General features: G+C 54.2%; 1 protein-coding gene across 3 annotated transcripts in view; it reads right to left on the bottom strand.

Moving 5' to 3' along the window:
* Positions 1–12404, bottom strand: part of LOC146295193 (triple functional domain protein) — a 55569-nt gene that overhangs the window by 15441 nt on the left and 27724 nt on the right. For all 3 annotated transcript variants that reach the window (XM_084695963.1, XM_084695965.1, XM_084695964.1), the window contains exons 11-36: positions 11565–11696; positions 11216–11446; positions 10870–10992; positions 10462–10653; positions 9683–9852; positions 8434–8608; positions 8109–8304; positions 7828–7994; positions 7379–7498; positions 7040–7231; positions 6429–6578; positions 6184–6298; positions 5941–6056; positions 5422–5544; positions 5115–5309; positions 4870–4985; positions 4279–4345; positions 4007–4116; positions 3629–3698; positions 3423–3512; positions 3235–3327; positions 2982–3093; positions 2669–2859; positions 2309–2410; positions 402–544; positions 68–167 (exon numbers count right to left, since the gene is read on the bottom strand). In XM_084695963.1, the coding sequence (XP_084552089.1) occupies positions 68–167; positions 402–544; positions 2309–2410; positions 2669–2859; positions 2982–3093; positions 3235–3327; positions 3423–3512; positions 3629–3698; positions 4007–4116; positions 4279–4345; positions 4870–4985; positions 5115–5309; positions 5422–5544; positions 5941–6056; positions 6184–6298; positions 6429–6578; positions 7040–7231; positions 7379–7498; positions 7828–7994; positions 8109–8304; positions 8434–8608; positions 9683–9852; positions 10462–10653; positions 10870–10992; positions 11216–11446; positions 11565–11696 (3591 nt within the window). The remainder of the gene's footprint in view (positions 1–67; positions 168–401; positions 545–2308; positions 2411–2668; positions 2860–2981; positions 3094–3234; positions 3328–3422; positions 3513–3628; positions 3699–4006; positions 4117–4278; positions 4346–4869; positions 4986–5114; positions 5310–5421; positions 5545–5940; positions 6057–6183; positions 6299–6428; positions 6579–7039; positions 7232–7378; positions 7499–7827; positions 7995–8108; positions 8305–8433; positions 8609–9682; positions 9853–10461; positions 10654–10869; positions 10993–11215; positions 11447–11564; positions 11697–12404) is intronic.

The following is a 12404-nucleotide window of genomic DNA, read 5'->3' as shown; positions in this document are numbered from 1 at the left end:
TTAGGGTGTGTGATTTGGGCTGAGAGGTCGTGCGTGCGCGAGTTGCTGTGTGTGTGTGTGTGCTCACCTTGTCGCTGTCCAGGGTGTTCTGCGAGGTGCGTGAGGCCAGGGAGATGGTGTCTGGTTGGCTGCTGCCGTCACCTTGGCTGTCCAGGTCCTCTCCATCCCTGAACCAGGACACAGCACGCTCAGAGAAGTCCTGACTGTATGTGTGTGTGTGTGTGTGGGGATTTTTACGTATCCCTTCACGTCTTGGGTTCACTGCTTTAGCTTTATATGTGCGCGTGTGAGCGTGTGTGTGTGTACTTACAGCCCTTGTGGTGACTGCTTAGCTGCGGTGTCTTTACGTGTGTGCGTGTGTGTGTGTGTGTGTGTGTGTGCGCGAGTGTGTGTGTGTGTACCTGCGGCACTTGTGGTGCTTGGCGGCGCTGGCCTTGGGGATGTGGATGGGCTCCTTGAGGGCTCCTCTCAGGTGGATGGTGCGCTCCTGGATCACCTCCCGGATGTGCTTGATCCAGTCCTGCTTGTTCTCGATGCTCGACGCCTGTCGGCCCATCGGGGGTGGGGGTCAAAAGGTCAGTCAACCCGCCACCTCGCTCTCTCTCTCACTCTCTGAACTCTTATTTTAGTCTAGGGCCGCATCTCAATAGTCTAAAGTGGCTTCCCTCACTCCCTGGGTCGCTCTCTCGGTTTAAGCAGGAAAGAAAGCACTGTAGGAAAGCACTGAGGTGCAGCCTGTGTGTGTTTAGGAGACAGGATTCAGACTGATCTGCCGATCGGGACCCATGTCGTCCTGTCAGATCTATCCCACACGCAGGGAAGGAGAGACGGGGGAGCGGAGGAGGCACCTTTACACTATGGAGACGCGGCCGAGGGCTGTTGTCGAGGGGTTAGTTAGTACTCACCATAGCTCCATGTTTGCATCCCTGACTTAGCTTTGGTTAAAATATAGAATAGAGAATTTTACTGGGTTTGTTTTTGTTTCTGGTGTGTTGTTTTGTTTACAGGACAGTTTGGAGATGAGAAAATGGCTCGTGATGGCAGACGAACAACATTGATATTCAGTGCTCGGGCCAATCGGACGTGCGGTGCATTGTAATGATGGGCAGTGGAGTGTGAAATTAATGTTGGGTGTTTGTGTGTGGCTAAGAGTCATGAGGACAAGATTTATGGACACAAATAGAGAGAGAGAGAGAGAGAGAGAGAGAGAGAGAGAGAGAGAGAGAGAGAGAGAGAGAGAGAGAGATGGGAACGAGACAAAGAGAGATGGGAACGAGACAAAGAGAGATGGGAACGAGAGATGGGAAGAGTGAAAAAAATGGTACACTGAAAAAACAGATTGAGAGAGAGAGATAGAGAGAGATGGGAACGTATGGTGAGGTTAGTAAAGAAAAAGCAGATGGGTTCTGGAACTCGATGTAAACCATTTACAATGCACACGGCACATGAGGCTTGGTGGTCAGCTGGTTAGTTAGCCAGTCATGACCAGACTCTAGGAGTCAGGAGGGAACATGCTTTTCCAACATCTGACAGGAACTACAGAGGACCAAACTGAAGATGTGGGGAGGTTGGTGTGGGGAAAGAAGTCTGGTTTTCCTTCACATCAGCAGATACAGATTCTCAAAATGTGCGCTATCCAAAACGGATGCAAATGTCTTTGAAAAGAAAAGTGTCTCTGTTTCGAGGGAGTCGAGGGGTCAGAGTTCATGTCAGTGGCGTTGGTGTAAGCATGTTTGACCCAGCGCGGAGAGCGAACGGTTAATATTCAGAGATACAAACATTCACAGAACAGCCCTGGACGCGTACAGTTGTGTGTATGTGTGTGTGTGTGTGTGCAGAACACAGCTAGACCATAGACAACCCAGGTACAAGACGCATACAGAGAATGAGAGGGACAATGAGACTGAGATAACAGTCAGAAAGACAGGTAGAGAGAAAAGAGAGAGAAAGAGATAGAGAGATAGAGAGAGAGACAGAGAGATAGAGAGACAAAGAGATAGAGAGAGAGATAGAGAGAGAGAGACAGAGAGATAGAGAGAGAGACAGAGAGAGAGACAGAGAGATAGAGAGACAGAGAGATAGAGACAGCGGGAAGGAGCCAGTGGCTCCAAGCAGCTTGACAACCACCAGGCAGCCACCAAACACTTGGTCATGCAGTTGAACAGAAGGTGTTGGAGAGAGAAGGAGAGAGGGAAAAGGAGAAGAAGAGAGGACCACACATGGGAGAGAGAGAGAGAGACAGAGAGAGAGAGAAGAAAGAGCAGACCGAAGAGGAGGGCAAGGGAAGGAGGGAGGGAGGGACTCTTACCTTGAGCACAATCTTGTTGTCCGAGGTAGGGGTGCGCCCCAGCCACAGGGCAAACTTACAGGGGTCCCCCTCCACATGCTCAGTCACCCCCAGCTCTGATGTCTGAGGAGAGAGAGAGAGTGGGAGAGAGAGAGAGAGAGAGAGTGGGAGAGAGAGAGAGAGAGAGAGAGTGGGAGAGAGAGAGAGAGAGTGGGAGAGAGAGAGAGAGAGAGAGAGTGGGAGAGAGAGAGAGAGAGAGAGAGAGTGGGAGAGAGAGAAAGTGGGAGAGAGAGTGAGGCAGGCAGGCTGGCCAGCAAAACCAAAAAGGCAACAACAGAACAAAGGGCACCCGACGTCCGTCCAGGATAAGGGAGCACTCACAAACAGCTTGCTCTTGTAGAGGTACTTGCTCCGGCCGTTGGAGTCCTTCACCTCCTTGCTGAAGACCAGGGCCATCTCGAACAGGAAGAGGTGGCGCTCGCGGCCCTTGCGGATCAGCGTCTTGGGGTCCCACACCTGGAAGGAGTCCTGCAGGATCAGCTCGCCCTGGGACTCGATGTTCTCGTCGAAGCCTGGGGAGGACCAGGGAGGAGGGACAAGATAGACACGGGGAGTCACGGACAGCCGATACGACAACTTGGCTGGACTTGGATGTGTGTGAGGGTGTGTGTGTGTGTGTGTGGGTGACACCCACCGTCCAGCATTGAGAGGTGCATGGCGTCGTTGGCCCTCTTGGGAACACTCAGCATCACCTCCAGTCCATCCTTGATCTCTCCTTTACCCTCCTCACAGCAAGTTAGCAGCTCCTACACACACACACACACACACACAAAAGTAACACGCACACACAGACCAGAGTGAGAACAGTAACCACGGCAATAGATACATCCGTCTCCGACGACCATGGCGTTAGTAACCGCGGTGATGTGATGGGTCTGCTCGGTTACCTTCAGCAGAAGCTGGTACTTGGTGATTCTCTGAACAGGCTTGATCAGGTACGATGAGATGGAGTTGGCCAGTCGGTGCCTCTGTTGGATTTCCTGGAAACACCAACACAAGGAACACGCAGTGTTAAGACTGGGCAGCAAGACCGCCGCATGTCAGCACTGACCAATGAGAGCGGGGGGATCCTCACGTCAAAGTAGGGTCCGGCATGTTCTAGGATGAGCTGGGTGGAGTCTGGCTTGTTCTTGCAGTAGTTCACATACATCTGGAACTTGTCGGCCTAGAGAACAGAGACGCAGCTTAGAGTCCACGACACCCGTGTACAGACACACGCACGCACACGCACGCACACGCACGCACGCACGCACACGCACGCACGCACACACACACACTCACCCAGGTTACGAAGCAGTGTCCCACATCTTCAGGCAGCTGTTCGTACTTCTCCAACTCCTTGAGGAAGATGCTGCAGAAGGAACAGACAGGAGAGGATGTTAGAGGAGGACAGGAGCACAGCCCTGTCTAGACTGCCTGTCTGAGGGAACACAGCCCTGTCTAGGCAGCCTGTCTGAGGGGAGCACAGCCCTGTCTAGGCTGCCTGTCTGAGGGAACACAGCCCTGTCTAGACTGCCTGTCTGAGGGGAGCACAGCCCTGTCCAGGCTGCCTGTCTGAGGGAACACAGCCCTGTCCAGGCTGCCTGTCTGAGGGAACACAGCCCTGTCCAGGCTGCCTGTCCGAGGCCGTCCCAGGGGCCAGGTGAGGGGCAAACTCACTTGTGGTGGAACTCAAAGAGGTCCTGCATGTTCCCGAAGATGATGTGCTCCTTGTTGACGATCCCTGGAGGGATCTCCTCCACTCCACTGGTCATCTCCCACAGATAGGTCTGGGTGGAGATAAATCAGGAAGGAAGGAAGGATGGAGAGAAGGATGGAACAGAGAAGAAGAAGTCATGTTAAGGAAAGAACAAAGACGTGTTTAAATTGAATGGGAGTTAGATATGTAGACATGTTAACAGTCTTCACAATAGGCATGGTCTTCCACTTACGTCCATGCACTCCCTCAGGTCTCGAACGTAGGTCTTCTCTGTCTGAATCAGCTCAGCCATGATGAACCTGCACGCACACACACACACACACGATTAACTATCTCCCACCTACACCCATACCCCCGCCCCTCCAGCCTGATTTATACCTCTGTCAACATCCACCTACTGGGCTCTCTGCTCTGGCCATTAACACTGATGAATTATGAAAAGCCTGGGTGAGGTACGGTGGCTACAAATCTCCGGAACGTTCCATCCACACATCCCTACAACCCGCATGACTCACGGCCTCCTTCGTAAAGGAGAAGGGGGCGAGCCTGTGTAATTCTGCGCATATGATATGATGCATAACATGATGCCTTGTATGACGCTAAACGACGGCTGCGTCGCAGCGGCCTCTGCACACAGGAGGATGAGTCATGTGGAGGAGTGGAGAGGGAGACCGAGAGAGCCGGCGGGACTCCAGGGGACATTTTAGACGTTTCTCAGCGGCCATTTTGTGCGCGACACGTTACAGGAGACGTGCTCCGTCGCCCCAATGGGACCACGGGAGAGGGAGTGTGCACTGTTACAGACGCCAAAGCGACCACGTACTCCTTCCTGCGCGCCGATTTGCGCTTCTCCTCGTTCAGCTCGTGGGCGGCGTCCCTCAGTTTGACCTCTGACCCCGGAGCGGTGGCCGGTATGATGTCCAGCTGCAGCTCCTTACTCTGGAGATGGAGGGGGGCAGAGAGAGAGAGGGAAGGTGAGTCATACACACACACACTCCAAAACCACCCAGAGACAGACAGACAACACACACACAGACAACACACACACAGACAGACAGACAGACGTACGGCCTTGTTGGAGTCTGAGGAGATGCCCAGGGCCTTCTCCAGGCTGCTGCGGTACTTGTCCATGCGCAGGGAGAAGTCGCGGTAGCGCTTGTCCACGGCCGTCACCCACTTCTTGATCTCCACCGCGTGGCTGTGGCCCTTGTCACAGAAGCCGTCAGCCAGCTGGATCAACAGCTTCACACGCTCTTTGGTTTGCTGGGGAAGGGAGAGAGAGAGAGAAGCGAAAGGAGAGTGTTATAAAACTGCGCTGGGATTGTAAATGCCTGTGTGTGTGTGTGTGTGTGTGTGTGTCAGTGGGGAGGCTCACCCGGGCTGTGATGTGGAAGTCTTCATGCTCCTTGAGCAGCTCCTGTGTGTGGTGTATACTGGAGCCAGTGGACGTGTGGGTGGACAGGTAGAACTCTCCTGTGTCATGGATCCACTCCAGGGCCTGAGACAGGGGAGAGAGAGAGACAGAGACAGAGACAGAGAGAGAGAGAGACAGAGAGAGAGAGAGAGAGAGACAGAGAGAGAGACAGAGAGAGGGAGACAGAGAGAGAGAGAAACAGAGACAGAGAGAGAGAGAGGGAGACAGAGAGAGAAACAGAGACAGAGAGACAGAGACAAAGAGAGAGGGAGACAGAGAGAGAGAGACAGAGAGCGAGAGACAGAGAGAGAGACAGAGAGAGATAGACAGAGACAGAGAGAGACAGAGAGAGAGAAGGAGAGAGAGAGACAGGGGGAAGTAAATAAGAACAATAAGTAAGAACAATGAAACAACATAGAAGGATAACTACTTGTGTGTGTGTGTGTGTGTATGTGTGTGCGTGTGACCGTGCAGGGTTACCTGTTTGGCGCTGCGCTCAAACACCACGTACTGCTGACACTGGTCCAGGCGGCGCTTCCTCAGGGTCCAGAAGTGCAGCACGCGGTTCTCCCTCTGCAGGAGCTCGTTCAGAATGTCTGACCGCAAGCAGACCACACGCTCAGCACCACACCAGCACCACGAACACCACTGCGTGTGTGCGTGAGTGTGTGGCTTTGTGTGTGCGTGTGGGTGTGTTTGTGTGTGTGTGCGTGTGATACTCACTCTTGACCTGCTGTTCTGGGGCTTTGACGTGACTCAGCATGCCGGGCATGTTGACACTGTTTCTGTGCATGTACTTGAGGAAGACGTCCGCATTACGCCTGGCCAGGGTGCATGCCTGATGGAACACACACACACACACACACAAGTTAGAGATGAGGAGCAGTTCCGTGTTCGCGGTATGAAGCCTAGGTGTGCATGTGTGTGCGTGTACATGTCTGTGTGTGTGTGTGTGTGTGAGATCCTACCTTCAGGAAGGCCTCCTTCTGCTCCAGGTGTTTGCTGATCATGGGGGTCACATGATCCGAGTCACAGTTGGGACCCAGCTTGTCGGCCCCCCCACACCAGTCCTCCTCCCTCTTGTACTCCTGCTCCAGGCTCTCCAGCACGCTGCACACCTGCCACCGGAACACACACACACACACACGTCACACTACAACTCCCACCATGCACCACCAGACCTAGACCTGGGAAATCATGTACCAGGTTTCACACAGCCCCGCATCCTGAAAAGACCAGCTGCACACATCACAAAACTACATTTGTAGTTTTTAGACTACTTTAGTCTATTTCACGATTTATATAAATAGTATGCATTTCTATGCATTCAAATGCACACTGAAACATGTCAATGTAACCTAATGTACATTCAAACATGTTATTATATCCAAATGCACACGTAAATACAAATATCTTCAAAATGAATCAAAATGCTCATCTAAACATCTGAAAGTCGCTCTGGATAGGAGTGTCTGCTAATTTTGAGCAGCTAAATGACTAAATGTAATGTCCCCTACACAGTTTCCCTGCACCTGAAGGTCTAGTCCTGAGTGTCCAGCGAGGTGCTGGCGCCCCCTACCTGCTCGGAGGTCTTGTAGAAGGCCACGGAGGCGTTGACCAGCTTGAGGCGGTCCTCCATCTTCAGCATGAGCTGCTGCCAGTGGGACGCCACGCTCTCCGCACAGTCCCTGATCAGGTCCATGTCGTAGTGGTTAGCCTGGAGCAGAGCCTCGGCCTTCTGCTGCACCTGGAGGGCACTCTGGTGGGTCTTCTACAGGGGGGGGGGGGAGAGAGGGAGAGAGGGAGAGAGGGAGGGAGGGAGGGAGGTGGGCAAAGAGAAGGACCGAGATGGACTTGTCATGTATCTGCCGAGGTTTGTGGTCGTAATGACACAAGATGACCACACACACACACACACCTCGATGGCGTGTTGGAACTGCTCGTGTTCTCTCTGCAGTTGCTCGGCCTCCTGCAGGGAGCTGGCTGTGATCATCCCGGCGTTCAGCATGGACTCTCCATTACGGATCCAGCCCAGCACCTAACACAGGGCACAGCAGCAACGTTAGCAAACAACACAGTCTGTGTGTGTGTGTGGCAGGGAGAGACCGAGGCAGAGGCAGAGACAGAGACAGAGACAGAGACAGAGAGAGAGAGAGAGAGAGAGAGAGAGAGAGAGAGAAACATTTTCATACTTCAGTACCCCATTTCACCCCTATGTACCGGGCTCTCTACAGGATGAATCAGCCACACGGTGAGCCACTGTGTGCATGTGTGTATCTGCTTCATGTGTATCTGCTTCACGTGTATCTGCTTCACGTGTATCTGCTTCATGTGTGTGCGTGTGTATGTGCTGCGGAGCGAGCGTACCTGCTTGACCTCGGCCTGCAGGTGGCGCAGCTGCACACACTGCTCCAGGTGTCGGCGGTGCTGCTCAGCAGCCTGGTCCAGCTCCTGCTGCTTCTCATGCAGGAACTCCAGCAGGTCCTGCACACGCGTGGCCATGTCCACGTCCCTGTCGCACAGCAGCTCCACGCCTGGGGGGGGCGAGGGGTGGGTCAGAGGGTCATTCCTCCCATGGAACTCAACCAGCCGTCACTTCCATGGACTGGCGTATACGTGTGCGTGTGTGTGCCCGCGTGTGTCCTCACCGGAGGCCTGGACCTCGTTGACGTACTGCAGCAGCTCCTGGCCCTGGTGGATGACGTCGAAGGTCAGGTTGTTCATGGTCAGGTTCTTGTCGGCGTGGTGCTGCAGCCGCTGCTCGGCCAGCGTCAGGTCCTCCGTGTCGAACTCTCCCAGCTGGCCCGACAGCTCCTCGTTCCACGCCTCCAGGTCCGAGATGATCTGGACACACACACACACACACACGCGCGCTTGAATACCTCGGATCGGCGTGGAGCCCCTCCTCTCACATCAAGCTACACATACACACACACCGTCGCCCCCCACCCCACTCACACCCCCCAGACTCACGTCGATGGCGTCCCTCTCGAAGATGCGCAGCTGCAGGAAGAGCTCCAGCTTGATCTTCCTCTCCTGGAAGAGCTCCTCCATCTGGCCCTGGGCCTCGTCCAGCTGGGCCAGCACGCCCTCGATGTGGTTGATGGAGCTGTTGTGGGGCGTCTTGTTGCTGGAGATGGCCGAGTCCCTGCACACACACACACACACGCATACGCACACATCCACCACACACACACTGTGCGTTAGGGGGAGTCCAGGACGTCGAAGGTCATACAGCCGCTTGATATTGCCATGACGACAATTATATTTTTCTAAAGAGTGTAACAATACTGTTTGTGGAAGGCACGGGTGCAAGCATGTGCCCACACACACACACGGTAGGTGTCAAGTGTGTGGTGTGAGTGTGTGTAGAGTGTGTGTGAAGTGTGTGTGGAGTGTTGCAGTAGCCTCCCTGGGGAACTGGCAACAGAAATTAGCCATGCTATTATGAAACCAGAGTTACATAAGACGGCACTGTGGAGGCCTGTGAACACCAGGGAGAACAGAAGGAGAGACAGAGAGAGAGAGAGACAGAGAGAGAGAGAGAGAGAGAGAGAGAGAGAGAGAGAGAGAGACAGAGAGACAGAGAGAGACAGAGAGAGAGACAGAGAAAGAGACAGAAAGAGAGACAGAGAGAGAGACAGAGAGAGAGAGACAGAGAGACAGAGAGAGAGAGAGAGACTTTAGGACTGGAGCCAGGAGAGAGAAAAAAGGGAGAGCGATGGAGTGAGGATGGAGCCAGGAGAGAGAGATGGAGGGAGGGAGGGAAAAGGAAGAGAGAGAGCTCAAAAGAAGAGGAGAGTTCTAGGCCTCAAAAACAGAGCTGGAACGAGGGTCACTGTGGTCAACTACATGCACATCTCCACCGCTCAACCCCCCCCCCCCCCCCCCCCTTCTCTTTTTTTCTCTGTCCACATCCCTCTCTTCCTCCGCCAACTCTCCCCTCTGCCCACACCAGCTCTGCAGCTGTCTGTCTCCGCAGTGCTGGGCTTCTCTCCCAGTGGCTCCTTCCTCTGCTCTCTGGCAGGTTCCAGAGCAGAGAGAACGCTCTGATTGGACAGAAACGCCTCAAAGGGTTTGGGGCCTGACAGCTTGGGAGAACTGTGTGTGTGAGGGTGTGTGGCACCTGGGCTGAAACGGAGAACATGTAGCGTGTGCGTGTATAATGTGTGCGTGTAGTGTGTGTGTGGGTGTGTGTGTGTGTGGTGTGTGTGTGTGTTACCTGAGCTGCTGGATGAGGTCCTCTCCCTCCTTGATGACGTTGACGGTCACCTGCAGCGTGGTCTGCTGCTGCTGGCCAAACCGCTTGATCAGGTCCTGCACCGCCTCCACCGACTCAGCATACACGTCATCCAACAGCTCCTTCTGGAGATCCTCCAGCCATGTCCACAGCTACACACACACACACACACACACACACAGAATCGGACCAGAGTTGGGTGAAGCACAGGAGTATTTAGTTACGAGACAAATGGAAGAAAACTCAAGTTGCAAGCGTCCACCCCCTCACTCGCTCCATGAGCCCTCCTCCACACCCAGCAGTTGGGTCTGGTTATTCCCTGCTATATCCAGACTTCAGTTACTGGAGAACATCACAAACAGCTGACAGAATAAGGAACAGTACAGCCGATGGTAAACTGTGTTTGGGCCCATCCTGTGGTAGGTGCAGAATGATAATGTGAGTGTAAAATGACGGTGAGAATGACAGAATAAAGACCAAAATAAAGGTAGGCTCATATGTGTTCTGGTAATATTAGTTGCTCCGAAAAATAGTGGAATCGGCATCGAGAAAAAACGAATTAGAGAAGCAGGATCGCAATCTATAAAAATGAAAACAATACCCCCCCCTCACCTTTCCCCCAGCCCCCTCCTTGCCTCTCCCTTACCCCCCCCCCTCACCTTTCCCCCAGCCCCCCCCTCACCTCCCCCCCCCCCCCACCCCCCTCACCTCCCCCCCCCCACCTCCCCCCCCCCCTCACCTTTCCCCCATCCCCCCCTCACCTCCTTGACGTGCGTGTGGAAGGCCACGGACATGTCCAGCAGGATCTTCCTCTGCTCCACGCGCCGCACAAAGTCCTGGATTCGGTCCTCCAGCTGGTGGGCCGCCTGGTAGATCTCCTCGGGGTCACACTCCCCCGTCTGGGCCAGCTGCTCCGCCGCCTCCAGCAGCTTGTCAGCGTTGGTGTACGTGTTCTGGTGGGGGGGAGGGGGAGAGACGAAGGGGAGTTAAGATAGGAGCAAAGACAGGGAGATGCAGAGAGATAAAGACAGTGAGAGAAAATAGGGAGAGGGAAAGATGAGAGGGAGACTGACGGTGTGAGAGAGAGAGGGACTCGATGAGAGAGAGAGGGAGAGACAGACAGACAGAGAGCTGGAATATAGGGAGGGACGATAAGCAGCACAGCGCACCTGCGCGACCTCCTCAAAGTCTTCGTGGCGTTTCTGGAGCGCTCTGGCCCGGTGCAGCGACTTCCCCACGCCCGTGTGTTTACTCAGGAACGCCTCGCCGTGGTTCTCGATCCAGTCCAGCACCTGCACACACACACACACACACACGTACATCAGCTGCCATAAACAACCACAAGGGGGAGCCCCACATGTCAAACCAAGCCCCCCCCTCACCCCTCAACACTTCAAAAACTCCAGAACTTCCCAAAAAAGCGACAAACGCCCCAGGGGAGGGCCCCATGGGGGCCCTGGGCCCCCTCGAGGCCCAGACGGCGGGGGGGGGGGGCCACGGCTCCCGGGCGCTCACCTGCTGCACGTCCTGCTGGAAGACGCAGAGCTGCAGGCGCTGGTGCAGGCGGACCTTGCGGTGCTGCCAGATGTTCTCCAGCTGGCGCTGGTGGTGCAGCACCTCGTGGATGACGTCCAGCACGTGGTGCACCGCCTTGGAGTAGTTGGCCGAGGCCGTGAGCGAGTCGGCCCCGCCCGGGGTCAGGGGGCGCTGGAGCTTGTCCAGTAAGGCTTTGCCATCCTGGCTGACCTGGAGGAGGGAAGGGGGAAGGGGGTTTGTTACTAGAACGCGCACGCAGGCACACACGTATACACACGCACACACAGACAGACAGACACACACGCACAGGAGCGGCGCTGGGCCTCACCTCGCCGTAGGCGGCCGTGATGTGTTCGTACAGGCCCTGGTGGTGGTGGATGGCGTCCTCCAGGTCCTGCAGCTCGGAGGGCAGCTCCACCTCCCCGCACGCCTTGCACCACGAGTCCACGTTGCTCATGTACTGGAGACCACACACACACACACGCACACTTTACTGAAGACGTTCTCCTCGAAACGCCCAAGGATTGGCTGCTGCTTTGTGCGTGACATCTAGACTTACGGGAAGGTGCAGCTAGAAAAAGAGATCACGTGCATGAAAGACAACGTTGGAGTGATGATGAGAATGGGTTCACTCAGCGGACAGTGTGATCAATAGGGAAGCACACAGGGGGACTTGAACCCGCAACCTCTCGATCAACAGTAAAAAAAAAAAAAAAAAAAAAAAGCTTCACCACTGACCCCTGTAAATGTTCTGTGTGTTTGTAGACTTATGAGTGTGTGTGTGTGTGTGTGTTTGGAGAACCAAGCATGTTGGCCTGTACTGATACCAAACAGGGAGTAGAAGCATTCATGGATTCATTCAAGTTGAAAAGTGAGAAACAGCAGAGCTTGAATCTTTGGAAACATGGCTGGTTTTCTTCCACTCTCCAACATGAAAGACTGCACTGACGGGAGGAATATTCCATCTCGGAAAAAAGGCCATGTCCTTTATTTAGAATTCTATACCCGCTCAGTCCCTCTACTGTGTAACTGGAAATCATCCCATAATGGGGACATAAACGCACTTCATATTTGCACACACTGAGTATAACAACCAACTGACAAATACATATATGTATTTGGATCACGTTCGAGTTCAAGAGGAATTCTGATGCGCTTTGATGTTAAA

Source organism: Hypomesus nipponensis, chromosome 4 (genome assembly GCF_054491055.1).
Source record: "Hypomesus nipponensis isolate SF chromosome 4, ASM5449105v1, whole genome shotgun sequence".
Classification (NCBI taxonomy): domain Eukaryota; kingdom Metazoa; phylum Chordata; class Actinopteri; order Osmeriformes; family Osmeridae; genus Hypomesus; species Hypomesus nipponensis.
This window is presented reverse-complemented; position numbering and strand designations above follow the sequence as displayed.